General features: G+C 40.1%; 1 protein-coding gene across 1 annotated transcript in view; it reads right to left on the bottom strand.

The window, feature by feature from the left end:
• ADGRL4 (adhesion G protein-coupled receptor L4) overlaps nucleotides 1-22,167 on the bottom strand; it is a 168,621-nt gene that overhangs the window by 17,904 nt on the left and 128,550 nt on the right. Inside the window, exons 6-14 of the mRNA XM_019531211.1 lie at nucleotides 21,768-21,838; nucleotides 19,782-19,961; nucleotides 19,508-19,691; nucleotides 17,098-17,214; nucleotides 15,048-15,241; nucleotides 12,513-12,683; nucleotides 11,144-11,347; nucleotides 6,825-7,045; nucleotides 6,647-6,713 (exon numbers count right to left, since the gene is read on the bottom strand). Coding sequence (XP_019386756.1) covers nucleotides 6,647-6,713; nucleotides 6,825-7,045; nucleotides 11,144-11,347; nucleotides 12,513-12,683; nucleotides 15,048-15,241; nucleotides 17,098-17,214; nucleotides 19,508-19,691; nucleotides 19,782-19,961; nucleotides 21,768-21,838 — 1,409 coding nt within the window. The remainder of the gene's footprint in view (nucleotides 1-6,646; nucleotides 6,714-6,824; nucleotides 7,046-11,143; nucleotides 11,348-12,512; nucleotides 12,684-15,047; nucleotides 15,242-17,097; nucleotides 17,215-19,507; nucleotides 19,692-19,781; nucleotides 19,962-21,767; nucleotides 21,839-22,167) is intronic.

The raw sequence follows: 22,167 nt of genomic DNA, 5'->3' as shown, positions 1-22,167 counted from the left end.
TGGAACAGTCTGCCAGCGGAGGTGGTTCAAGCACCTACATTGAACACCTTCAAGAGTAAATTGGATGCTTATTTTGCTGGGATCCTATGATCCCAGCTGACTTCCTGCCCTTTGGGCAGGGAGCTGGACTCGATGATCTCCCGAGGTCCCTTCCAGCCCTAATGTCTATGAAATCTATGAAATCTTCCCAGAAAAGCCCACTGTGGGGAAGGCAGGGGCACAGGCAGCTCCTCATTCCAGTCATCCAGGAGTCCTGTGCTCCCTGAGCCTGGCTGCTGTGTGCTGGGCACAAGCTCAGCAGAACAGTTGGACTGCAGGAGGAGTAGAGGGACAGTGGGGTCTGGAGCTGTGGCAGCACATGCTGCCAGAAGCCTGGCCTCTTCTGCCCCAGGAATGGGGCAGGGGAGGTAGGCTGCCTGTGACCATCACCCAGTAGTCCGCCATCCCCTGGGGAGCAAGTGGAGATGGGGGGCTCAGATGGTGGCACCTGGGCCCAAGCCTGCCTGCCCAACTTAACAGGGTCCCTGGGCATCTGTGCACACCTGATCTGAGGCCAGACAGCACATGGCCCCGGTACAGAGCACCTTATCTCTGAAATGTTTCAAACAGCTTCTCCTTGCTTTACAGGGCCTGCAGCTGCAAAGGGGTGGGAGGCTGCACTTGGCAGCTGGGATGTAGCCTCAGGGTTGCCACCTCCCACAGCTTGGGCCCTGCAGATATGCTGGCTCTGCCAGAGGGCAGAGGACAGAACCCTCCTCCTGTACCTCCCAGTCATGGCCCTGGAGGACCAGCTACCGCATGCTTAGTCTTGGTGGGCGGAGGACATAGCTTGCCAGGACAGGTGGCAGGTGGAGGGTGTTGCCTACTAAGACACGTGGGACTGGTATGAGAAGGCAGGGGAGCGGGTGGACAGGGAATTCTGGGCACAGCTTCTGGCCCTGGAGCGCAAGTGGGTGGAGGCACTGCAGGAGCAAAATGCCATCTTGGCCCAGGTAGTGAAGACCATGGACAATGACCGCTCAGTGCAGGACAGCATTCTGGCCCTGGCAGTTGCCTCTGGGCTGCCCACTGCCCAGCCCCCAATGTAAGCCCTGCCTGCCCCCTGGCAATTACCTATCACCTCACAGCAGGCCCCTGCTTAGGCCTGGGAGGAGGTCCTGTGCCATCTCCAACAGCCAGGAGCCCCTACCCTGGACCCTGTCTCAGGACTGGTGCCACCCAGGCCTCTCCACCCCTGGGCCCATCCCCAACACTCACCCCAGCTGCATGCAGGCTAGAGCTACCTGCAGCAGGGCCAGGATACCACCTCCTGGAGGGGAAGCTGCCTGAGCTGGGGGAGTGCTGGCTGCTATTGCCTCTGAGTGAATCCCTTTCCTACTGCACTCACTGTGGTACACGTACCTGCAGGGGAATGGCCAGAGACTGGGGTGCTGACTGCTCTCTGATTTCTACCCCCTAAACGCTCTCACCCCATGGCCCCCTGACCTCAGGACAGCACAGAAAGGACATTGTACAGAGTTTTCATGGTACCCAGCTGCAGGTCCAGCACCCCTGGCATTGAGCTCCCACTCTTGACTAGGCCTGGCAGGCTGGAGTTCCTGAAGACGTGGGTGTTGTAGGTGCTGCCCACCCAGCTGGCACTCATGTATGTGAAGACCCCATGGTGGTCTATGACAGCCTGAAGCACCACAGAGTGAAAGCCCCTCTGGCTGTAATAGGGGTGGTCTCTGTGTGGCAGGCAGGTGAGGAGGTGTGGGTCCTGTCCAGGGCTCCAATGCACTGGAGGAATGCCAGGGCACAGAACCCTACCACCACTGCCAGCGGGTCATGCACTCAGAGCACAGTGTCTGCCAGCATGTCCTGAAGGGTGCTGCATACCTCCAGGACAGCTTCCATGGTTGTGGCCTTGCTCACACCAAACAGGTGGCCAATGTACTGCAGGCTAGCTTCAGCAGGGCAAGGGCCAGGCAAGTGTCCATGGGAAGAAGCAGCTGTGTGCCATCCTGGAAGGTGACCCAAGTCATTCTGAAGGCCTCCAGCCATTTCTTGTTATCTCAGGTGTGCTGGATGACTTGCCACCATCAGTCCTGGCTGGCCTGGCAGGCCCAGGAGGGTGATGGCTCTGGCAGTGGCATCCTGGAGCCTGTTGGTGGCATCCCTACTGGGGTCTGGGCAGGCAGATGGGTTGGAGGCAGCAGGTGAACAGTGGTGGACCTGGGACAGTGCATGATGGCCTTCCAGGTGGTTGCTGTGTGTGGGGGAGCTGGGAGGGGCGAGACGGTTGTAGGCCAGATGGCACTCGGTGCAGTGGGCCAGCAGGGCCAGTGTGGTGGCCAGCAGGAGCTCAGCAGGGTGCTAGTTGTCACTTCCAGGGGCAGGGGCTAGAGCAGTCATAGCATGGGGAGGCATAGACAACAAGGAGAGCACTGCTGTGTGCTATTTCTGCACTTGGCAAGCTGCTCCTGGCCAGGGAAGTGGCTGGTCAGAAGACAGTGACTGGGTCTGCCTTCCGAGTTTTGCAGCCAGAGCCTGGAGCTGCCACCAGTGGCAACAGGGGCCCATTGCAGGGTCCTGGGAAGCAGAAGCAGGTTGGCAGAAAATTTGTTCCTGCTTCCCTGCACTTGTAGGTGCTTGCCCAGCATTGTTTACTCACAAACAATTTACTCATGAGTAAGCTGGTGCCACAGCAAATGCACGTGTAGATTTGTCCACTGTGCCATGTTTATTTCTGGATCATCCGAAGTGGCAAAAGACATGCAGTGGAAGAACCTTCTTCTAAAGCCATTCAGTGAGAAGGGAGTTCATATAGAATAATAAGGCCACTAAAAGTCCTTGCAAGAAATTGGAGGTACATTGTATTTAAAATTGGAATAATGGTATGATAAATGATGCTCAGTTTCTTATACCTATGTGTGGATTACTTTTGTTAAAACTACTTCTATATTAAAGATATGCTCAACAGGAACAATCCAGATTAAAGGTGTCTGGATGTGTTAAGGAAACCACTAGAGTAAGAGCTTTGCCTAGCACCTTTCTTGCATTGATTACAACAATATTGCTAAGCCTGAATTAACCTCAAATCTACAGAATTGAATAAGTATTAGAACTGTCAAATACTAATGATGAATGCACTATTCAGTTAATTTTACCATTTTTGCTGAATAAATTATTTGACAAATAAGGGTAAAATTCATCAAATAAATTATCTGATGAATATTTTTTTTTAAGTAATTGACCAACTCTAATGAATATGCAGGCAGTTTCTTAATGAAAAGCATTAATCTACTGGCAGCCTGCTTTCATCACTCACATGTCATGTTTTTGTATTTTACAGCTCCAATCTGTATATTTTATTCATTTACCCATTCATTTATACATGCAAAGTTCAAAACACTATGGTTAATCAATCACTGCAATTATTAGAATATTTCTATTCTACAGCTGATTATTCATTACAGTTAGCATTCCATTCCTGTATAGGGACACTTAAAGAGTACGCATATATGGTAACACCTCTCTTAGGGAACTATCTTGGCTTCTACTTTTAAGTTTACAAGAACACTTTGGAAATTGTAGGCAGTCATTTATAAGCCATTTTTGTAATTGCAAGCACCACAATTTCTAATTGTTGCCTGTATCTGAGCCAGGTCATGCCAGTGTCCCTGAAAACACACAACAGAAAGGGGAGAAGAAATGCACCAGTAATTTCTTGACTATATAGCACTATGATCCTCAAGGGTCTGGTGTCAGGTATCAAATGTATATTTGTGATTACCAAAACATCTTAATAAATGATACTGACTACACTGATAAAGATCTTATTACTAAACTGAATTATATAAACAAGAATGCTACTACCTATGATACTTTCCTAGCCTGCTTCCAATTCTGGTATGCCAATTTCATAATAGTGGAGTCAAAAGGGTGAAATTGGAGAGGACACCAAGTCTGCACATCTTACCAGTTACTATAATGGTAAAAGTAGTGTCTTTACCTTTATGTTGGAAGAATTAGTTTATATTAAGCTGAACCTGTTATGTTTCCCAGGCTACTTATCAAAAGTACAACAACACTGCATTGTAGTTAAACTATGTTCTTCATTTTGCATCCTTCCTATTACACACAGATTATGATTGTAAGAGTGTACAAAAAAGGGAAAAGGTCCCAGGGTTATCATTATTATTTTTATATATTTTATCACTAAAGCTGATTTTTGTATTTGCTTCAATCAAGCACACAGTTGTGGCATGTGTGTTTTTTTCCATTAAAGTCTGTGATAAACTCTATTTTCTATTAAAAAGTTTAAATTCTTGTTATAAATAATTTCTTCATACTTGCCTGCTTTGATCTAATCTGCAGTATAGTTTTAGTCCAAATGGTTGTGGTTCTAAAGATTACAAGAATTTGGAGGAAGAAATAAGTTGCAGAAATTATCTTCAGTTTGCAGCTTGATTTACAAAGGTTTAAAATGCCCTTTCTTCCGTAACTCAATCTAGTAGGCTTCTGACCTAGTCCTTTTTATGTACAGTCACCAATCTAATAATACTAATAATAGTTCTTAGGATCAATAAGGACACTCATTTATACTTCAGAATTCTAAATGAACCTTCATATTAATGAAGAAACACCTTTGGACTTAGTGCTACTGTTCGGGCTATCAGAGAAGATCTTAGCTTGTACTTCTGATAAAAACCAGAGATTCTCATACTTAGCTATTATTACAGTAGATTTAAAGCCCACATCTATCTGAAACAGATACAGCCAGAGGTAGAGAATCCATCAGCACAAAACTAGGTCTGTTCTTAATCATTTACATGTTCTCTCAAAGGCATATTACTTATAATCCCAAACCACAAATCTCTCAGGGCCCCATTCATGAAAGCAGAAAGTACCATTTACAGTACATAGGCTTTCCTGTTGACGAAAAATGTAATGTTTCTGAGAGAGAATTAGATTTGAGGCGAGCTGTTCGCCAGAGATTTTTAATGTGGTGTACAAATCCCTTTCAGCTTGCTTGGAAAAGCTTGTGAACTCACTGCCATCAGTCCATTAGGCTCAGGATTAAAAGCAAGCTTGAAATTGCAAGTTTTTATAGTTTTACATTTGAAGATTCCAGTAGTCTATCAGTTTATCGCAGAACAAAAGTACATTTGCTGTTCAGAGCGGTTTTTTGTTTCTATGTTTGTTTGGTTTGCAGTTTCTTGGCAATTTCTCCATTGACTTTACATTAGGGTCTATGTGGATAGCATGCTTGGAAAGCTTCACAGAAAGAAACAGGACTTGTTAATTAAAAATAGATTTTAAGTTCTCACTGCTTTCGAAACAGGGTAAACTTTGTTACACCCTTACTTTAGCACATTGAATAGGAAGGCTGAACAACAAAAAATGGAAGTAATGTTACCAGTATCCATTCTACAGAACAGTTCGTTAGCACTGACCTCACCATCCAAGTCTCAGACTTGACCATCCTTCTCAGAAAATACAGAAACTGCCTGGGTTGAGGCTTTCAAAGCAGTACAGGGATGTGAACCAATTGCGTGAACTGCCTTGTAAACTTCTGTCCTGGATTTCAAGCCTTCTGCTATCACCCAAAGCAAGTAATCCAAACTTTCAAAAATCACAGAGCTCCCCGGACAGTACACTGAAAATGGAGCATACTCTGTCATGGATTTAGTTGTCCGTGTGGGTGCAGTTATGAACAGAGAATAATCCAAGGCATTGTCACTTCCCCTTTTTCAAAATCTGCAAATTCATTACCAAATAAATAAAGACGCTGTTGAAGATCATAACTGAATTGACCATAGACACAAGGCTTCAGCACTGCACCTTTCCCTCCCGATAGTTCCTACTATTGTCAAATCACTGTCAATCTTCTCACACACAATGATGCCCAATTACAGTTAGAATGGTTTGTTAAACTTTACAGCACTTAGAAATGCTCTTGAGGCACCAAAAATGGCTTGATTTAGAATGGAACATATAATACCTGCCAAATTTGCAGGTTTGAAACCACTTCCAATAAGAATTAAAAAGGCCCTCTTCACAGTTGAAATAGGGCTATCAATACTTGACTTGTCTGTCCATATGAAATAGCGGGTTCTTTTCTCTGACGTCGCAATTTAGTTTAAAATAGCTTTGATGATGACAGGGTACATGGGAATGATAAAGCCATAAAGATGACAGCCTAATCTTCAGAGATGACGGATCACTGATAAAAGATTAAGTAACGCAAGATTTGAAAAACCAGATTATCTGTCTGTTGGCATAGTGTCTGTATACACCTCCTGCTGAGCCATACTGAGATACCACTGGCATGTAAAGATGCTACTTCTTATAGACTAAAAGTGCTGTACAGAATATTTCCACCTTTTAAGTTAAAAGAAAAGGAAAAGAAAAAGAAAACAAGGACACAGCCAGATCTGAAATGGTGTTTTCTTAGCAAAACATGCAAACATTTGTTTCTCAGATCTGTAAAGTATTTAGATGTGCAGCATATAAATAATTTAGAGACACCATAAAATGTCTAAAATAGTCAATTCTGCCCTATAATTACCACTCAAAGCTAGTCTGGCAATAGGTGGGTGATTATTAAACACCTTTTATAATCAGTTTTATGCACTACAATAAAAAAGGAAATTATACTTACAAGAATTATTAGACATGCTGGTCCTATAAAACTCCATATAAAGTTATTCTTTGTGCTGAGCCAACATCTGAAAAGTAAACAGCACAGAATGGCTTGAAATGTGCTCAATTCCTGTGAAAACTACTCAATGTTCTTATACACATTAGTGCTTGAAATGGCTATATAAATAGCGACTTACACTTCTGTAGTGCCATAGTATTTATAGCCCAGAGCTGCTGAAATTCCAACTACTACTGCTGGACTCATGTAGCCAAATATATAGAAGTTTTTGTGTAAGAATCCCTTGTTGTAGATGACTCCCACAACTATAAGGTACAGGTGTATGCCTTCAATGCACATCCATGCAAAGGCAGATAGGAGAAAATAATGGAGCAATCCAGCAGTGATTGAACAGAAGAGCTAGAAAAATCAACCAAAGAAAGCCAAAAGTCATAAATAGTAATTACTTTATTAATATTACCATATAGGCTCCCAGTCAGTTCTTTAAATCATCATTACAGGCCATGACATCTACATGTGCATTAATGCGCCATTGTTATGGTGCCTTAAGTTTAATACCTGTAATAACAAGTACTAACTAAATGCACAGTAACCAGAATTACTGTGAAGTAGTGTTGGCACACACCTTTTTAGTGACACCAGTGTGCAGTAGACTAATTCTACTGCGCTTTAGTGCAATAGCATGGCTTTTGCCATATGTGCTAGTGTGCAGTAGAATCAGTCAGTCTACTGTGCACTTAGCGTCTTGTGTAGATATGCCCACAGGACAGTATTATAGTCCAAATTTAACCATGATTTGCAAGTATGTGGCTTAGTAAAAAAAATAAATAACAAAAAGTTATTTGTTACTCTTCTCTAGCAATTTGTAATATGCTAATAACATATTGGTAATATATACGATATACTTATATTTAATTATTAATTTTTTTAATTAAGCTATGCACACGTGCAAAGTCCTGCATTTGGGATGGAATTATTGCATGCACAAATACACACTGTGGAATGACTGGCTAAACTGCAGAACTGCAGACAAGGGCCTGATAGCAACCGCAGCAGTGGAAAATTAGTTTGGAGATTAGGAAGAACTTTCTGACTATGAGGGTGGTCAAGATTTTGAATAGGCTACCTAGAGAATGAAATCTTCATCCCTGAAAATGTTCAGAAGCAGGTTAGACAGACCCTCGGCTGAGATGGTTTAGTCAGGGATGCTCCTGCCTAAAGCAGGATAACCCCATGAGGTCCCTTCCAGACATACTTTTCTATGAACCAATATCTTGAACATAAATAAATCAAGGATCAGAATTGACACTATTTATCCTGTAATTAGAGATAAGTAGTCATTATGCTGTGCTGACTTAAGCAACGTGCATTTTTAAAATTTTTTATTCCAGTATCAAATTGCTGTTATTTCAGATGTCATTCTAAAGTTTATGGAAACTCTTTTAGGAAACAATTCTTGCACAATTATACCCCTCAGTGAATCAATACCAGAGTGCTGTCTCAGGGATATCAGCTGATATTTTCCCAGCCAATTTAAAATACCATTCAACAATACATATTATAGAAAAAAGATTAGTTTAAGCAACTATACTTCATTAGAATACCTTCACACTAATTTAAAAATAATAATAGCATTTACTGTTTTACAATTATGTAGCATGTTTCATCAAAAATCACAAGGTTGCTTAATAAACTAAAGACATTGACTAAAAAAGCCATTTCACAGCTTTGTGAATTAGATTAGGGGTATGTAGAGATTATTTCAGCTACCCCTGAAATGCAACCAGCTCTGGTGTAGCGCACAGGAACACTAACCAGTGGCTTAGGACAGGAAGTAAAGAATACTGTATAAATGACAGGGGTATTTTAGGTAGACAGAGGGTATGTCTACATGAGACACTAACTGCGCAGTTGCCTAATAACACTGTGCAGTAGCATACTGGGCAAAACCCACAATAATACAGTACTGGGCAGTAGTATTAGTCTACTGCACAGTTAGCATCTATAAAAACTTGTGTGCTGGTGTTACTGCACAGTAGCACCAGCTATGGTGTACTGATTTAGTACTTGGTTATGCAAGTTAATGCACAGTAACTATGGTGCAGTAATGAACATGTAGACACACCCAGAATATATCAAGATGAACTATAATCTTCCAAGGGCACAAGGATTAGCATCCCTAATCGTGGAATCAAAGAAAATTAGGGTTGGAAGGCAGTTCAAGAGGTCATCTAGTTCAACCTCCTGCTCAAAGCAGGACTGTGCCCAATTAGGTCATCCCAGCCAAAGTTTTGTCTACCCAGGTCTTAAAAACCTCTAAGGACAGAGATTCCACAACCTCTCTGGGAGTTTCTACACCTTGATTAATGCTCAGGGGTTACTGTGCATTTAATTTAGTAGAATCAACTACTAAATGAATGTGCAGTAACCAAGGTTACTGTGCTGTAGCACTGGCACATGCCTTTTTAGTGACACTACTGCATGGTAGTCTAACAATATTGCACAGTAGTGTATTGGCACTGTTTATGCTGTCATGTGCTACTCCACAATATTATTAGGCTACTGCACAGTTAGCATCTTGTGTAGACATGCCCCCGGGTACCCTGTTCTGGTACCTTATTACCGTCCTGGTGAGAAAGTTTTTCCTGATATGTAATCTAAATTTCCCATGCTGTAACTTAAGACCCTTGTTCCTTGTTCTGTCATCTGCCACCACGCAGAACAGTTTAGCTCCGTCCTCTTTGTAACCAACCTTCAGGTAGTAGAAAGTGGTTATTAAATACCCCCCTCAGTCTTCTCTTTTCCAGACTAAATAAACCCAGTTCCCTCAGCCTCTCAGAAGTCATGTGCCCCAGCCCTCTAACAAATTTTGTTGCCCTCTGCTGGACCCTTCAATTTGTCCACATCCTTCCTGTAGATGGGGGCCCAAAACTGAACATAGTACTCCAGATATGGCCTTGCCAGTGCTGAATAGAGGGTAATAATCACTTCCTTCAATCTGCTGGCAACACTCCTACTAATGCTGACCTGTATGACATTAGCCTTCTTCACAAAATGGGTATGTTGCTGGCTCATACTCCTTTTATTGTCTACTGTAACCCTTTGTCTTCAGAGCTGCTGTTTAGCCAGTCAGTCCCTGGTCTGTACTTTGTCCTCAGTTTGTGCATGGGATTGTTCCATCGTACATGAATGGTTTTGCACTTGTCTCTATTGAACTCCGTGGACTTTCTTTTGGTCCAACCCTCCATTTGTCTAGGTCTCTCTGAATCCTAGTCCTATTTGCCAATGTATCTACTACTCCACCCAGCTAGGTGTCATCTACAAACTTGCTGAGGGTGCATGCTATACCACCTTCCATCTGCTTATGTGCTTTGGGATCTGAAGTGACAGTGTGCAGACAGAACCTCAGTTCTGGAAGTCAGGGCTGAGGTGTTACCTCTTGCAATGGCTCTAGAACCATGCTGGGGCTTTGTTCAGTACTGACTTCCAGAGAAGAATACAATTAAATGAATCATCAACGTTGCTTTGTGCAGCACCTAAGGGTGCACATAGCTCTTATATTTAGATTGACTTGATGAAGATTAGGTCAGTCTAAATGCCCAATTGTGCAGGCATTCAGAAGGATAAAATTGGGCAAAAAAATGGCTCACCTGATCTAAGTTAGGTCATTTGAGGAATTGTACTAACTTAGATCAAGATCAGAGTATACTGTTCTAGGAAAGAGTTAAACTTATGTTGTGAACACCTGCATTCACAGAGCAGCCCTGGGGATGGTAAAACTCAGTTGCTCATCCCAGCCTCAGGGATATGTTATTTCCACCCCACCTCTACACACCCTGTCCTGACTGAGATATTGTTAGCCCTCTGCCCTGGACTGGGCAACCTGACATCCCACAGACCTGTCACTCCCTGCCCTCACCATATCTTGCCAACCTCTCTCCCCCAGACCTGCCAGCCTTCGTGATCCCACCTGACTCCTCTCCAACCTGAGTTACTTACACTAGTTTCTCATGAGGCTCCTGCAAGCCTACATAAGCTGTTCCTGGGATCAGCAGACTGCTGCACCCACACCTTCCCGGTCTAGGTGTAGGTGGCTTAAAGTAAACCACCTACACCAAGATGAAGTGCAGAAAATGCTTGTTCACACAGTAAATGATTTGTTGCAGGAAAAACTTAAACAGCTTGGATATAGAATCGTTAAAAAACCAAACACATCGGGGCCAGATTCTCAGTTGGTGTAAACTGATCTAACTGCATTAACAAAATCAATTAGGCTGTATAAATTTACACTCACTAAGAATGTGGCCCTTTTTCTTTAAATAAAGTATGCTCAAAAGACCATTTTATTTTCACCATAAGTAACATACATAGTAGGAAGTTAACAGTACACCAATATTCATATTAACACTAGAAGATCTTGCATGCTACATGGAAAATGGTACTTTATGCTGTACATTTACTTTACATATGCAAAATAAAGAAGGAAAGGCTACGCACCTTATTATTGTTCATATTAATTCCAATAAGAAAAATAAGTTCTGCCAGAAAAAGGCTGCAGCAGAGATTTTTGTGAATTGTTGTTCTAGTACTTTGAATTTCACTGAAGAACCAGAAGGTAAAAATGCACATGGAGAGGCAAATCAAGGAAATAATTATTCCTAGCTGAGTGATTCTTGTAAGAATATTATAATTTGTAACATCCTGGGGGAAAATTATAATATAATGTTTAAGAGAATAGCTCTGTACTTTGTCAAAAAAGCTTCATTTGATAATACAGTTCCCTTTCCTTTGTACAAAACATTAATCAAAACAGTTTGTAGGATTTCAGTGAACAAATGTACACTTCTGATAATCTAAAAAGTATTAGGTATTTTTAAGACAGATATAATATATGGGAAAATATTAATACTTTATAATACACATGTATTTTAATATTCTTACATTAACAATATGTTATTTTAAACATAACATATTTATATTAGTATGTGTTAGTATGATTAAAATTATGATTTGTTAGTACATAACAAATATATTTGCAATAGCAAATGTATTAATATAACCTGAAAAGCACTAATATAAAAGGACTCATTACTACATCAGTGATTTAAAGAGTGAAAAATGAATAGCATTAGGGTCTCATTTGTACTGAATTTATGGCATGGTCAAAACAAGAATTTGAATTCATAATGGCAAACAAAAGCTGGTTTGAGATACATAACATGGATATTGTCTAAAATATCATTAGCTCTTCTTAAATGATTGTGTACATATATATTCTGTGCAGCACTATAGTTACATTTGCTGCTTGTATTCTGCAAAAGGAACTTCTGAAATACGTGACTGCACACCAGAATAAGGGCAGGATTCAGTTAGCCATAAAATGCATCTAAGTTTGGATTCTAAATACAGGCCTAGAGATATCCTTCTTTTATTTTTAACTATGTCTAGACAGTACACAAGGCTTATATTTGAACTGAAGACTTAAGATGCTATTTAGCAAACAAACAGCAGCCTCTATCAGCATGAAGTACACAGTGGGCACATCTACACATGTGCCCGACTGTGTAGTTGTTACTGCTCAGTCATTTAGTACTTGCTTTAGTAGACTGTATGCTTGGAACAAGTTTTTTTGTTGCATTACTGCTCTGTAATATTGTAGATGGGACATAAGGAAATTCAAACACATCGTGGTGGGAGGGCGGGTTGTTTTCATTCTGCATGATAAATTTGGAGTTTGAAGTTGGAATGAGAAAATGAAATGATGGAACCAAAAGGAAAAGAAGTACTTCAGTAACTTTGGAAACATATATTAAATAAGGATATGAACAAGTATCTGGTAAAATGCTAAGTGAAAAACAGCACTTACAACAGAGCCACCTGAAGACATCAAAACAGCAAAATGAGTCAGATGATTACACTTGCATGAGGCATGAGTAGCATTGGAATGTGTCAGCTCACAGCCTTCTGTGGCCCAGTCACCATTCATTGTGTCTGCTGAGTAGTTCCAAAATGCACATTTAATATTTTTATCTGCAGTCTGGAGCAGAAACAAAATATTTTACCAATGGCAAAAGGCACAGAAATATCCCATCAAGAGACTCTTGTTACATTAGCCAGAGCAATTCATTAAAAATTATATTTTACTAAAAGAAGGTTGTGAAACAAAAGACACATGCTGCAGGGTTTATTCTAAGCAATTAAAATATGGCACAGGACTGAAACACTCGATTCATCCAGTTAACACCAGACTAAACAAGCCAGGCTAATCCAATTACCATCGTTCCTGCTGCTTACAAAGGTGTTAGAATCTTATATCAACTGAGTATATATGCACACATTGAAATGCAGAAAACTGAGATTTGTCCTAAATATCTCATAAATAAGATTGTTAGGAAGGCATGGGACATTTGTAGGCCAATTTAGACTGATTGACATGTCAGGCATTATGCTGCTAACTATGAAGGCTATTAACCTGTAGGCACATCTACACAAGATGTTTACTGGGGAGCTGCTTAACTAGCTCCTTGGTACAGTTTTAACATCTACATGAGTGACCCTATTTGGCCACAGGAAACTAATTAACTATGCCCCAGGTCAGTACTTGTAAATACAAGTACTATCCTGCAGTGGTGTTCTTTAGTGGACAGTGACACATATGTAGACACATACGTAGCTGGCTGGGGCACGAGACGGTGCTTTGGTGCGGGGCTGCCTGCATTCAGGTTACTGTATTCAAACTCTGCTCCCCTGCCCACCGTTCTGTTAAAATAGTTTTACTTCTTTGTTGACCTAACTCTGATTATTCTTTTACTATGTAGCCTATTGTTCACACAAAAGAAGACGAGAAAAATTGTGCATGTCAAACGATGAGCAAAGTTCTCATCAATCTTAAAGGAATGCTTATTGGCTCAGAACCAATGGCAATGTTACAGTGCTGTGCTGTAGGTTTTGCCATCACATCTGTTCAAACATGGTGCAACCTGATTTAGAGTATTTTTTCCACCTTTTTGCATACCTAGTTCAAATAATTTAATGAGCTGTTGAAGAGGTTACCTAAATTCAAAATAGTAGGAAGCCAGAGGATTCTCCATGTGCATTTATAACTTCTACTAACATTGCAGCTCAACGACTAAATAATTATTACTGATGACCAGGGATCCGGGATTTCCATTTCCCATGGAAAAACAGAGCAAAATGAGAACTTCCTCCTTCACCGAAGAAAAATGTGGGTTTATCATTTCCATGGAGAAACCTGCAGATTTTGCACTTTTGCAAAGAGCTTTCTAGGGACTGGGAGGAGGGCAGTCAGGCAGGGGGCTCCATGTGCATGTATATGCACATGGCTGCCGGGCAGCCTGAGGAGCAGCTCCCACATGTGAGTTGGGCAGGGCTAGGGCCCGGGCTGCTGCCCAGCTGGGAGGTGTGTGGGGCTTGGGGCCCGAGGCCAGAATGCGGGGCTGCGAGGCCCCAGTAGGGAGTGGCACGGGTCCGTAGGCGGCTCATCTGGGGGTCTCGGAATGGGGCTGGCTCCCTGCCACTGTGCACACTCCTGGGGGGGCAGTGGGACCCGTGACCCCCCAGATCTGTGTGTGGGGTGCCGACCCCACCCCTCACCCAAGCCTGCACCAGGAAGAGAGCGGGTTAGGGAGCCAGGCTCTGCTCTGCTGCAGCTCCAACTTCTTGCAGGTGGCAGCCAGGGCTTGGGTGCTGCTGCGGAGGGCAGTGGGCTGCCACCCTGGGTCCCCAGCCCCACAGTTCTGGCAGCTGTGGGCCACCTCCAGCAGGGCTGTGGTGGGCAGGGGTTGTGGGTGGAGGTTGAGAGGCACCAGCAGGGCTGGGGGCTGTAGCTTGGGGGTGAGGGGCCTGGATCTATGTTCTGTGAGCTAAGGGGGCAGGGTGAGCTCTGATTTTCCATGACAAAAATACCTAAAATCAAATACCAAAATATATAGGTATTTAGAATTTATTTAATGATAGTGATTGAGGCACTGGTAGGTTTCAAAATTACTTTAAAATTGTAAATATATCAAGAAAACATTTTGTTCAATTGATACCTATATATATATATAGTGGCCTTTCATTTTAATCAAGGATTTGGGGGTTTTAATTAGAGAATTTGTGATGTTTTATGAGAGAATTCATGATTTTTTTTATCAGGGAAAACCTGGATCCCTGCTGATGACATATTTCAACAACACTTTTCAATGGCAGGGCATTTAATATACTGCACATAGTGAGCCAAATATAAGATTGTCATTTATTTTCTAATTAGACTAAATGGATATAAGCAAGTAATAGCACTATGTCTTAACACATAACTCAGTAGGTGTGTTACGTCATATAACAAAATAATTAGCATGCTCTTTTTTTTCTTCAGAAGTTGATTAAAAAAAAATCTTACCTTGACATACTTTAAAGTAAATGTGATTTTTTCAAGCTCATAGAGTGTAGGTGGATTTGAGCTAATTGCGACAGCTATAACTGATGAGCTTACTGTCTCTCTCTCCTCTGAACTGTCTTTCAACGAGCAGTTTTTAGATGATGAAAGCAAAGAGCCAATATTGCTATACCGCAGAAACACAACTGCAACAGTGCCTATCAATCAAACAGACCGTGTTAAGTAGTTTGTGGGGCTTTTTATAGTAGAACAAAATTGAAGACATTAAGGAAACAATAAACAATAGACATTATTACTGCCATTGCATAAAATATGCAAAACAGATGGAATCTTTGTGGAATATTTATAAAATGTTTTAGAGACAATGAAATATAGCTTTATTTAAAGCAATGCAACTTCCATTAGAATTAAAAACGTGTGTTCAAACTGAAAAGTCAAATAGGATACATGGATATATTTTCTGCAACAACACATGCTTACTGCTGTACTACCTCAGGCTGCAAGTGAGGTGTTGCCAAATGAGGTGTTGTAAACTAAAATGAGTAAAATTCTTGTCCTGATGAAGTCACTGACTCCAGTGGAGCCAGGATTCCCCAAGTGGTCGGTAACTGGCAGGGAGACATATAAGGAAAAGAAACCCATAGTGCTACAGGAAGAGGTACTGAAGAGATTAATGGGATGTGTCCTTTAGGGACAGTATTCAAACCAGTCTTTATTATGCTGTTAGGAATGAGATCTGGATCAGCTGCAAAGAAGATTAACATCAAGAATGATAAGGCTGTTTTGCCAGTTTTGAGTATTCTGGTTCTCCAATAAAATTCTAATTCATTATCATTACTGATAGTAATTATGCTACTATAACTAGTAGTATTTCAAAATCCTGAACAAGACTAGGGCCCCACTGTTTTAGGCATTGCACAGACACACAAAAGTTTGTGCCCTGCAGAGTTTCCTTGATAAATGTAAAAGGCACACTAAAATAGGGCAGAGAAAGGGGGGCAGAGAGAGGTGAGATGGCTTGCCTTAGGTCACACAGCAGTTCTATGGCTGAGTCAGGGGTAGGAACCCAGGTCTTCCAAGTCCCACAAATCCTCTGCCCATGCACTTAGTCTACACTATCATTCATGGATAATTTAGATAAGCATATTATCCTTCCAAAACAATACAGTACATTATTTCAGCTGGACGCTACTTCTTGTCCTGCAGTTTTGTAGAGAGGTGCTATTAAATGGCTGTTGTATTTCCACTCTGACTCATTTCAGCCATGTGTGGAGCTTTTGACATAAACAGCACATCACCTGGTTAGGTACTTAATATGCCCATCATCACATTAGTACCTGCATGTAATACCATCACAATTAAATGGGGAAATTGTGAAAACGGCTGTGGGTTTCCAAAGGCATTGGATACAGTATCTTTTCTGAGTGGTATTTTATTTATATGTTTACACATTACCACATTTAGTTCAGTAGAGTCCCAGCAGCCTCAAGACTTATCTACTGCCTTGTTAATTTTGATGAAGGGGGTAATTTCAGTGCGAGGGATGGTTAGGGATGGCGAGTTTACACTCCTGCGGGTCAACTAATACTGTGCAGGTTAGGGTCAATTTGGATGGCTAGTTATAGTGCAGACCTGGCTTGGAGGATTTTTAACATCCTTACAGGCTCCTTTAGTTACCAAATACATAGAAGTTATTATGTTTACTTGCTTGCAAATGTACTTTAGGTTTGCCAGTGTGATCTTAGAAGAACTTTTTCTATAGTAAAACTTGCAAAAAAGCACTGTATCCATAAAAAAAAAATCTGGCAAAAATCAGAGGCATATTTTACCTCCCATGCCAGTAGAGGCAATGGTGGAATCCACAGTGAGGACTAGATGCAAGGCTTGAAGACTCCATTAAAAATGCCTTTCCTGGTGCTCTCCTGTTGTGCCCAATGTTGCTGCTCACAGTTAATAAATTCTACATCTGTTTTTTGCCAGTGAGCACACAGTCATTGCATTTGTGTGCGGGGTGCTTCTTAAACCATGCTACAATTGGATAGCCTTTTCTTACCATTAGAGTTAGGTAGTTCCTTTTTCTTTGGAGAGATCTTTATATAATCTGCTCCCATGTGAACATGGGGGTGAATGTGTTTCACGTGGTGCGAATCAAAAGCAAAAACCTTGAGTGCTGTAAAAGAAGAAAAATTCTGTGCAAATAGCAGTTCCATTACAGTCTAACATAATTTACAGTTAGGTTAATAAATGTGCCATTGGATTGCATAATTATTGTGAATTTTAAAAATATACCATTGTGCCAGATATTTCAAGGAGAAATGTTATTACTGTAGTACATGTTTGCTTTAAACCTCCAGACTTTGTTATTCTTATGCATACATTTTGCTCACATACCTTTATTCTTTCCATGAAAAAATATGGTCTTTTATTTACTTTGCATTAAATTAGGAACTGGAAAGAATAATGTAGGTTACTTTAGGAAGAGCTATTGCTTTATTAAAAATGTATTTCTGAAAGGGACCACAAATCACTGTTATAAAAAGCAAAGGATAAAATTCTCCACTGAATAGTAACATTTGATAAAAGCCAATTTTTGAAAAGTGAATATTTTACAGTTATCCATCCGTGATACCATATGCACATTGCACCATGAAATAATGATGTGTGTTGTCAAAAAGCAAACAAACAAGTATCACCCCTTAGGACAAAAACTACATTAGAGGACACCAAGCTCTTTACTTGGTTCGTTATAGTGTAGAGTTTCAATCACCCACAATAGGAACAAAAAAGTCAATCAGGCCTTTAAAAAACCCAAAACAAAACCCGCGCTCCTCCCCCCACCCCCTTAAACTTGACTGATGGGCTAGAATCACTAAGTTAGACCATCTGCATTGCTTATAGCACAGCACACAAAAATAATATGAGCTATTCAATATACCAGCTGTCAGAAAATGTTTGTCAGGACATAGGAAACAGTTCTTCCTGGCTAAAGTTTTGAACAGTTTGTTGCTTAAGACACTGCACCATAAAATGCAGTGGAGAGTGGGTGAGACATTTTTTGGTCGCAAAATAAGTTTGTGGGAAACACATCAGCATTGTGGAAAAGTTGTTTTTAGCGCTAATAGCGGAAAAATGTCAAATGTTTAAGAGTCTGGGTCTAGTTTGGCTACGTACAAGGAAATTCACAGAGTTTAGCTAGAAGATGATCCATTTTTATTGAGGCTCTTCTCCCACCGATCCCAATAATTTACTTTATCACCAATACGTCTCCTCCCAACTGGCTTTCCACATTTCCAGTACTTGTGGTAGTAGATAGTTAGCTCTCATACATCTTTAGTATCGTCTCTTTAGATGCAAGCAGCCTCTCTGTATTATATTTGCCTTCCTCCAGTGTCCTCTAGTGAGCTGCCCCTATTTTTGGAGGTTGGCCAAATATCTGATTAAAGCCAAACTACAAATTATAAATACAACTGGCCTTCTGGGCTTCAGGACTCGAAACAAACCCTTGTTTTGTGAAATCTCTCCCTTCCTCACTTACCACGGGGACAGACAAAGTTTCTGAAGCAAAAGAAGAAAACAGAGAGGAGGTTTTTTCATTAAAATGGTGTATTTTGGGTAGTGACTGGTAATACTGGATCATTTTGCATCAGTACAGGAAACCAGGCCAGTCAGACAGGATTTGGAAGGGAAATTGTGTAGCTGGTCATAACAAAAAGGAAGGCAGCAAAAGCAGTTCTTAAAAATGCTCAGCCTTGGTTTTACTCTGCTATACTCAACCCAAGGTTAAACATATTGCCTCAGTATCACATATGGATTCAAAGTGACCAGACAGGCAACAACTGAGTGTTTTTTAAAGTACCACCCACAGTGTTTTCATAAAAAGCATGCAATACAGAAAATAAGCAACACGGGGAGACGGCAGGATGGCATAATGGCCAAATTGACACCCTTTCCCCTTATCCTTATGTGAACTTTCCTGAAATTCAAAACACATTGTGCCATTGCCAACACAAGGTTCAGCTTGCAAGCAACCTGTCTGGTTCACATTGCTCTGTTGAATTATAAACAACAAAAAAGGTTTAAGTAGTTCCGGTAGTGGCTCAAATTTTCATTGTGTTTGGAATCTGTATGTGTGTTTTTAAGATGAGCAGTGCTAAAAGCACTGTGAAATACTCCACCTTGTTCATGATTGCAAGCTGAACTGGAAGAGGTATGGAGCTGAAAGCATGACCAAGTTAGATTCTTAGGCCGTGTAAACTGTTCTACCTTTATTTAAGTGGATACTTCTAGGCAATTGTTACTAGATGAAGATATGCCCTAAAGTATGAATGGTTGGGTTTGCAAATCTCATAAAAGTTAATACTTGTGGATTCTGCACAGTACCACTTCTTCTCTTAACAATCTTTGCTGAAAAACACTGTAATTTGCATTAAGGTATTATGTAGATTGGTTTTCTTTTCTTGTACCTAGGTCACTTGTATTGACATCTAGCTGCATTGTCTTTTTGAAGTTCTGTGCCATGCGCAGTGTTCCTTGTTCCACAGCATGCATCAGCTTTGTGAGACTTTTTCTTTTGTTATCTGTAGGGAGTGCTTCCCAGACTGTAATTTTATCCTTTTGTACAAAATTGTTCATGGTGTTAACAAAAACCTGTCAGTATAAAAATATTTTTTTAAGCGGAGGAGTTTTATACTATTTATAAAAGAAGAAAAACACAGTTGTAAGGCTCAAGCCACTTACATTAATAGTCACATTAGTAAGTGCTTCCTTGTCAGAAACTGTGTAATTCACAGTACTTAGCAATGGATAAGATACAGATAATGCTTCCACATATGAAATCACATCTACAGGTGAAAGTTTTCCTACAGTGCTCCTGTTGAATTCTTGTAGGACAGCCAGGGGTTCTTTTATGCTTCTAATCTGAAAGAAAAAAGAAAGCAGTATACACAAGATATTTAGCTATTAATTCAAGATGCAGAACCACAAATGACAATACCAGCTCATTATTGCTGTGAACTGGTGAGCAAGGGACAGCTTCTGACATTCCTACAGTCCAAAAGAGGTACTGAAGTCAATAGCACCTCCCTGGGGCTAATGTTGCTATTCACATTGATCACATTGATCACATTTGGCCCCAAGCAGAGAGACAGTAAAAGCATAATGCTAAATTAGTAAATCTTGCTCATTTGTTTCGATAATTACAGTTCTGTAATTCTTAACATAATGCTCTATACTGTATTAATAGGTGCTCTGCAGCTTATTTTGTAAAAATAATTAAGCCTTAGTAATATGTGTCAACTTGACAGAGACTCTTCTATTCAATATTTGCTAAAAGATGGGAGAAGAGAGGTAGCAGTTTTTGTTAGTTTGTTTTTATAATGTCAATTTATTCATTTATAGATTAGCAGAATTTTATCATATAGTTAAACCTCATTATTCAATGGCTAAAAATAACTAAATGACTTCAAAACTAAAATTATTCATTATTGATAATAATTATTACTAATTATCAATCAGATTATAATACTTTTTACAAAAATGTTTACATTAATAACAGCTAAGAAAGTTGAGATTAGGTTATGATTTCGAATGCAGTTCCATGGTTGATTCAGCGAAGAGGGTCACATTTAATTATGTTAAATCCAATGGGGTTTATCCCTAAACATGGGAACCCTCCCTAATTAGATTGGATAATTTGGAAGGATTTCTGTGGTTTTAGATGGGGGACAGCTTTTCATAAGCTTGGCATCATTGTTGGCGGCATCCTTGCAGAACTGGAAAATAGGCCGCTCACAGTTTATGACTTAACTCCGAACTAAAACTCTAGGATATGCTCAAGCTAAAATTTAATGCATTGATTTTTAATATTTTGTATTAATACAAAATTTGAAGGATTTGGATTCATGGCTTTGACTCAGATTCACTGTATACATCTATTAAAATGTAAAACTATTCAATTTTAAGACTCAGGTATTCTATTCTATATAATTCATACTAAACATTAATATAATGCTTCTTAAATTGGGTATGTAAAAAGCTTCTATGTTAAAAACATTTGAATCTGATACTTGAAACAATCTAATTCACATAAAATTTGAACATGTACACATTTGAACATGTACATATGATTCACGTGATTGTGAGTACCTTATCCAATTAAATCAGAATCCAATTGTTACCAGTTAATTTAAATTGCTTTTTGAAATCTGTGCTTCTGGGGAAAAATGTTTTTTCCCCCTTGTCTTGCACATGCAACCTAACATACAATGTTTTGAAGGGAAAAATATTGGTAACCAAGTGTATTATTGCTGCATTTTCTATTTTGTCACATGTATACTCTGCCTCTATAAATAATCTGCCTAACTTTCATTCAGAGCAAACACATAACAGCACATAATTAAATGCAGAAAAGTAGAAAGGTGTAACTTCAAGAACTTGCCATTTGGATATTGCTGAAAGATTACCACACTTCTGAATTCTACATGCAACATGAATTACTTCATTGGAGATATAAACAGTATAAGGCTTTCAGGCAAATTATCACTACGATTCAAATACACAGCCCATTTTAAATAAACTGGATCTATTAAAAAGACTTCTAAAACATGCTATATTCAACTGTATGTCTCAATCATTTGTTAAAACTTTTTATGAAACAATTGAAACAATGGTGTCAAAAAAGAAAAAAAAAGCCTTTGCAAATCAATATAAACTTAAGCCACTTACTTTAGCTAAGGCTCTATCATTATTTTCAGTTATACAGTCATCATATAACTCACAGTTTGCCCTTGGAATTGCTGTGGAAATTAAAATAAGATTAACTAAGTTTTGTAATAATGAACACACTCAGTATAACAGTTCTCACGGAAGCAACCCCCAAATCTACTGTCATTAAACTTTTATAATATGCATTCAGCCATGAGCATAGACCTTTGAGATCTGGTTCTGACCATTACTTACTATTTTTCCCAACTAAAATAACAGTAAGTCAAAAATGTACACATGTAAATAGGTACAGCATGATTGACTTCGGTGGAGTTTTTTCCGTTTATAGTAGTGGAGGAGTCTGGTCCACTGCTTCAAGTTTTACACTGGCAGATGTGAGAGAAGTATCAGTCCCATATAC

Source organism: Crocodylus porosus, unplaced genomic scaffold, assembly GCF_001723895.1.
Source record: "Crocodylus porosus isolate Cpor-Errol unplaced genomic scaffold, CroPor_comp1, whole genome shotgun sequence".
NCBI lineage: Eukaryota > Metazoa > Chordata > Crocodylia > Crocodylidae > Crocodylus > Crocodylus porosus.
The sequence above is the reverse complement of the archived record's forward strand: the minus strand, read 5'-3'. Positions and strand labels throughout refer to the sequence as shown.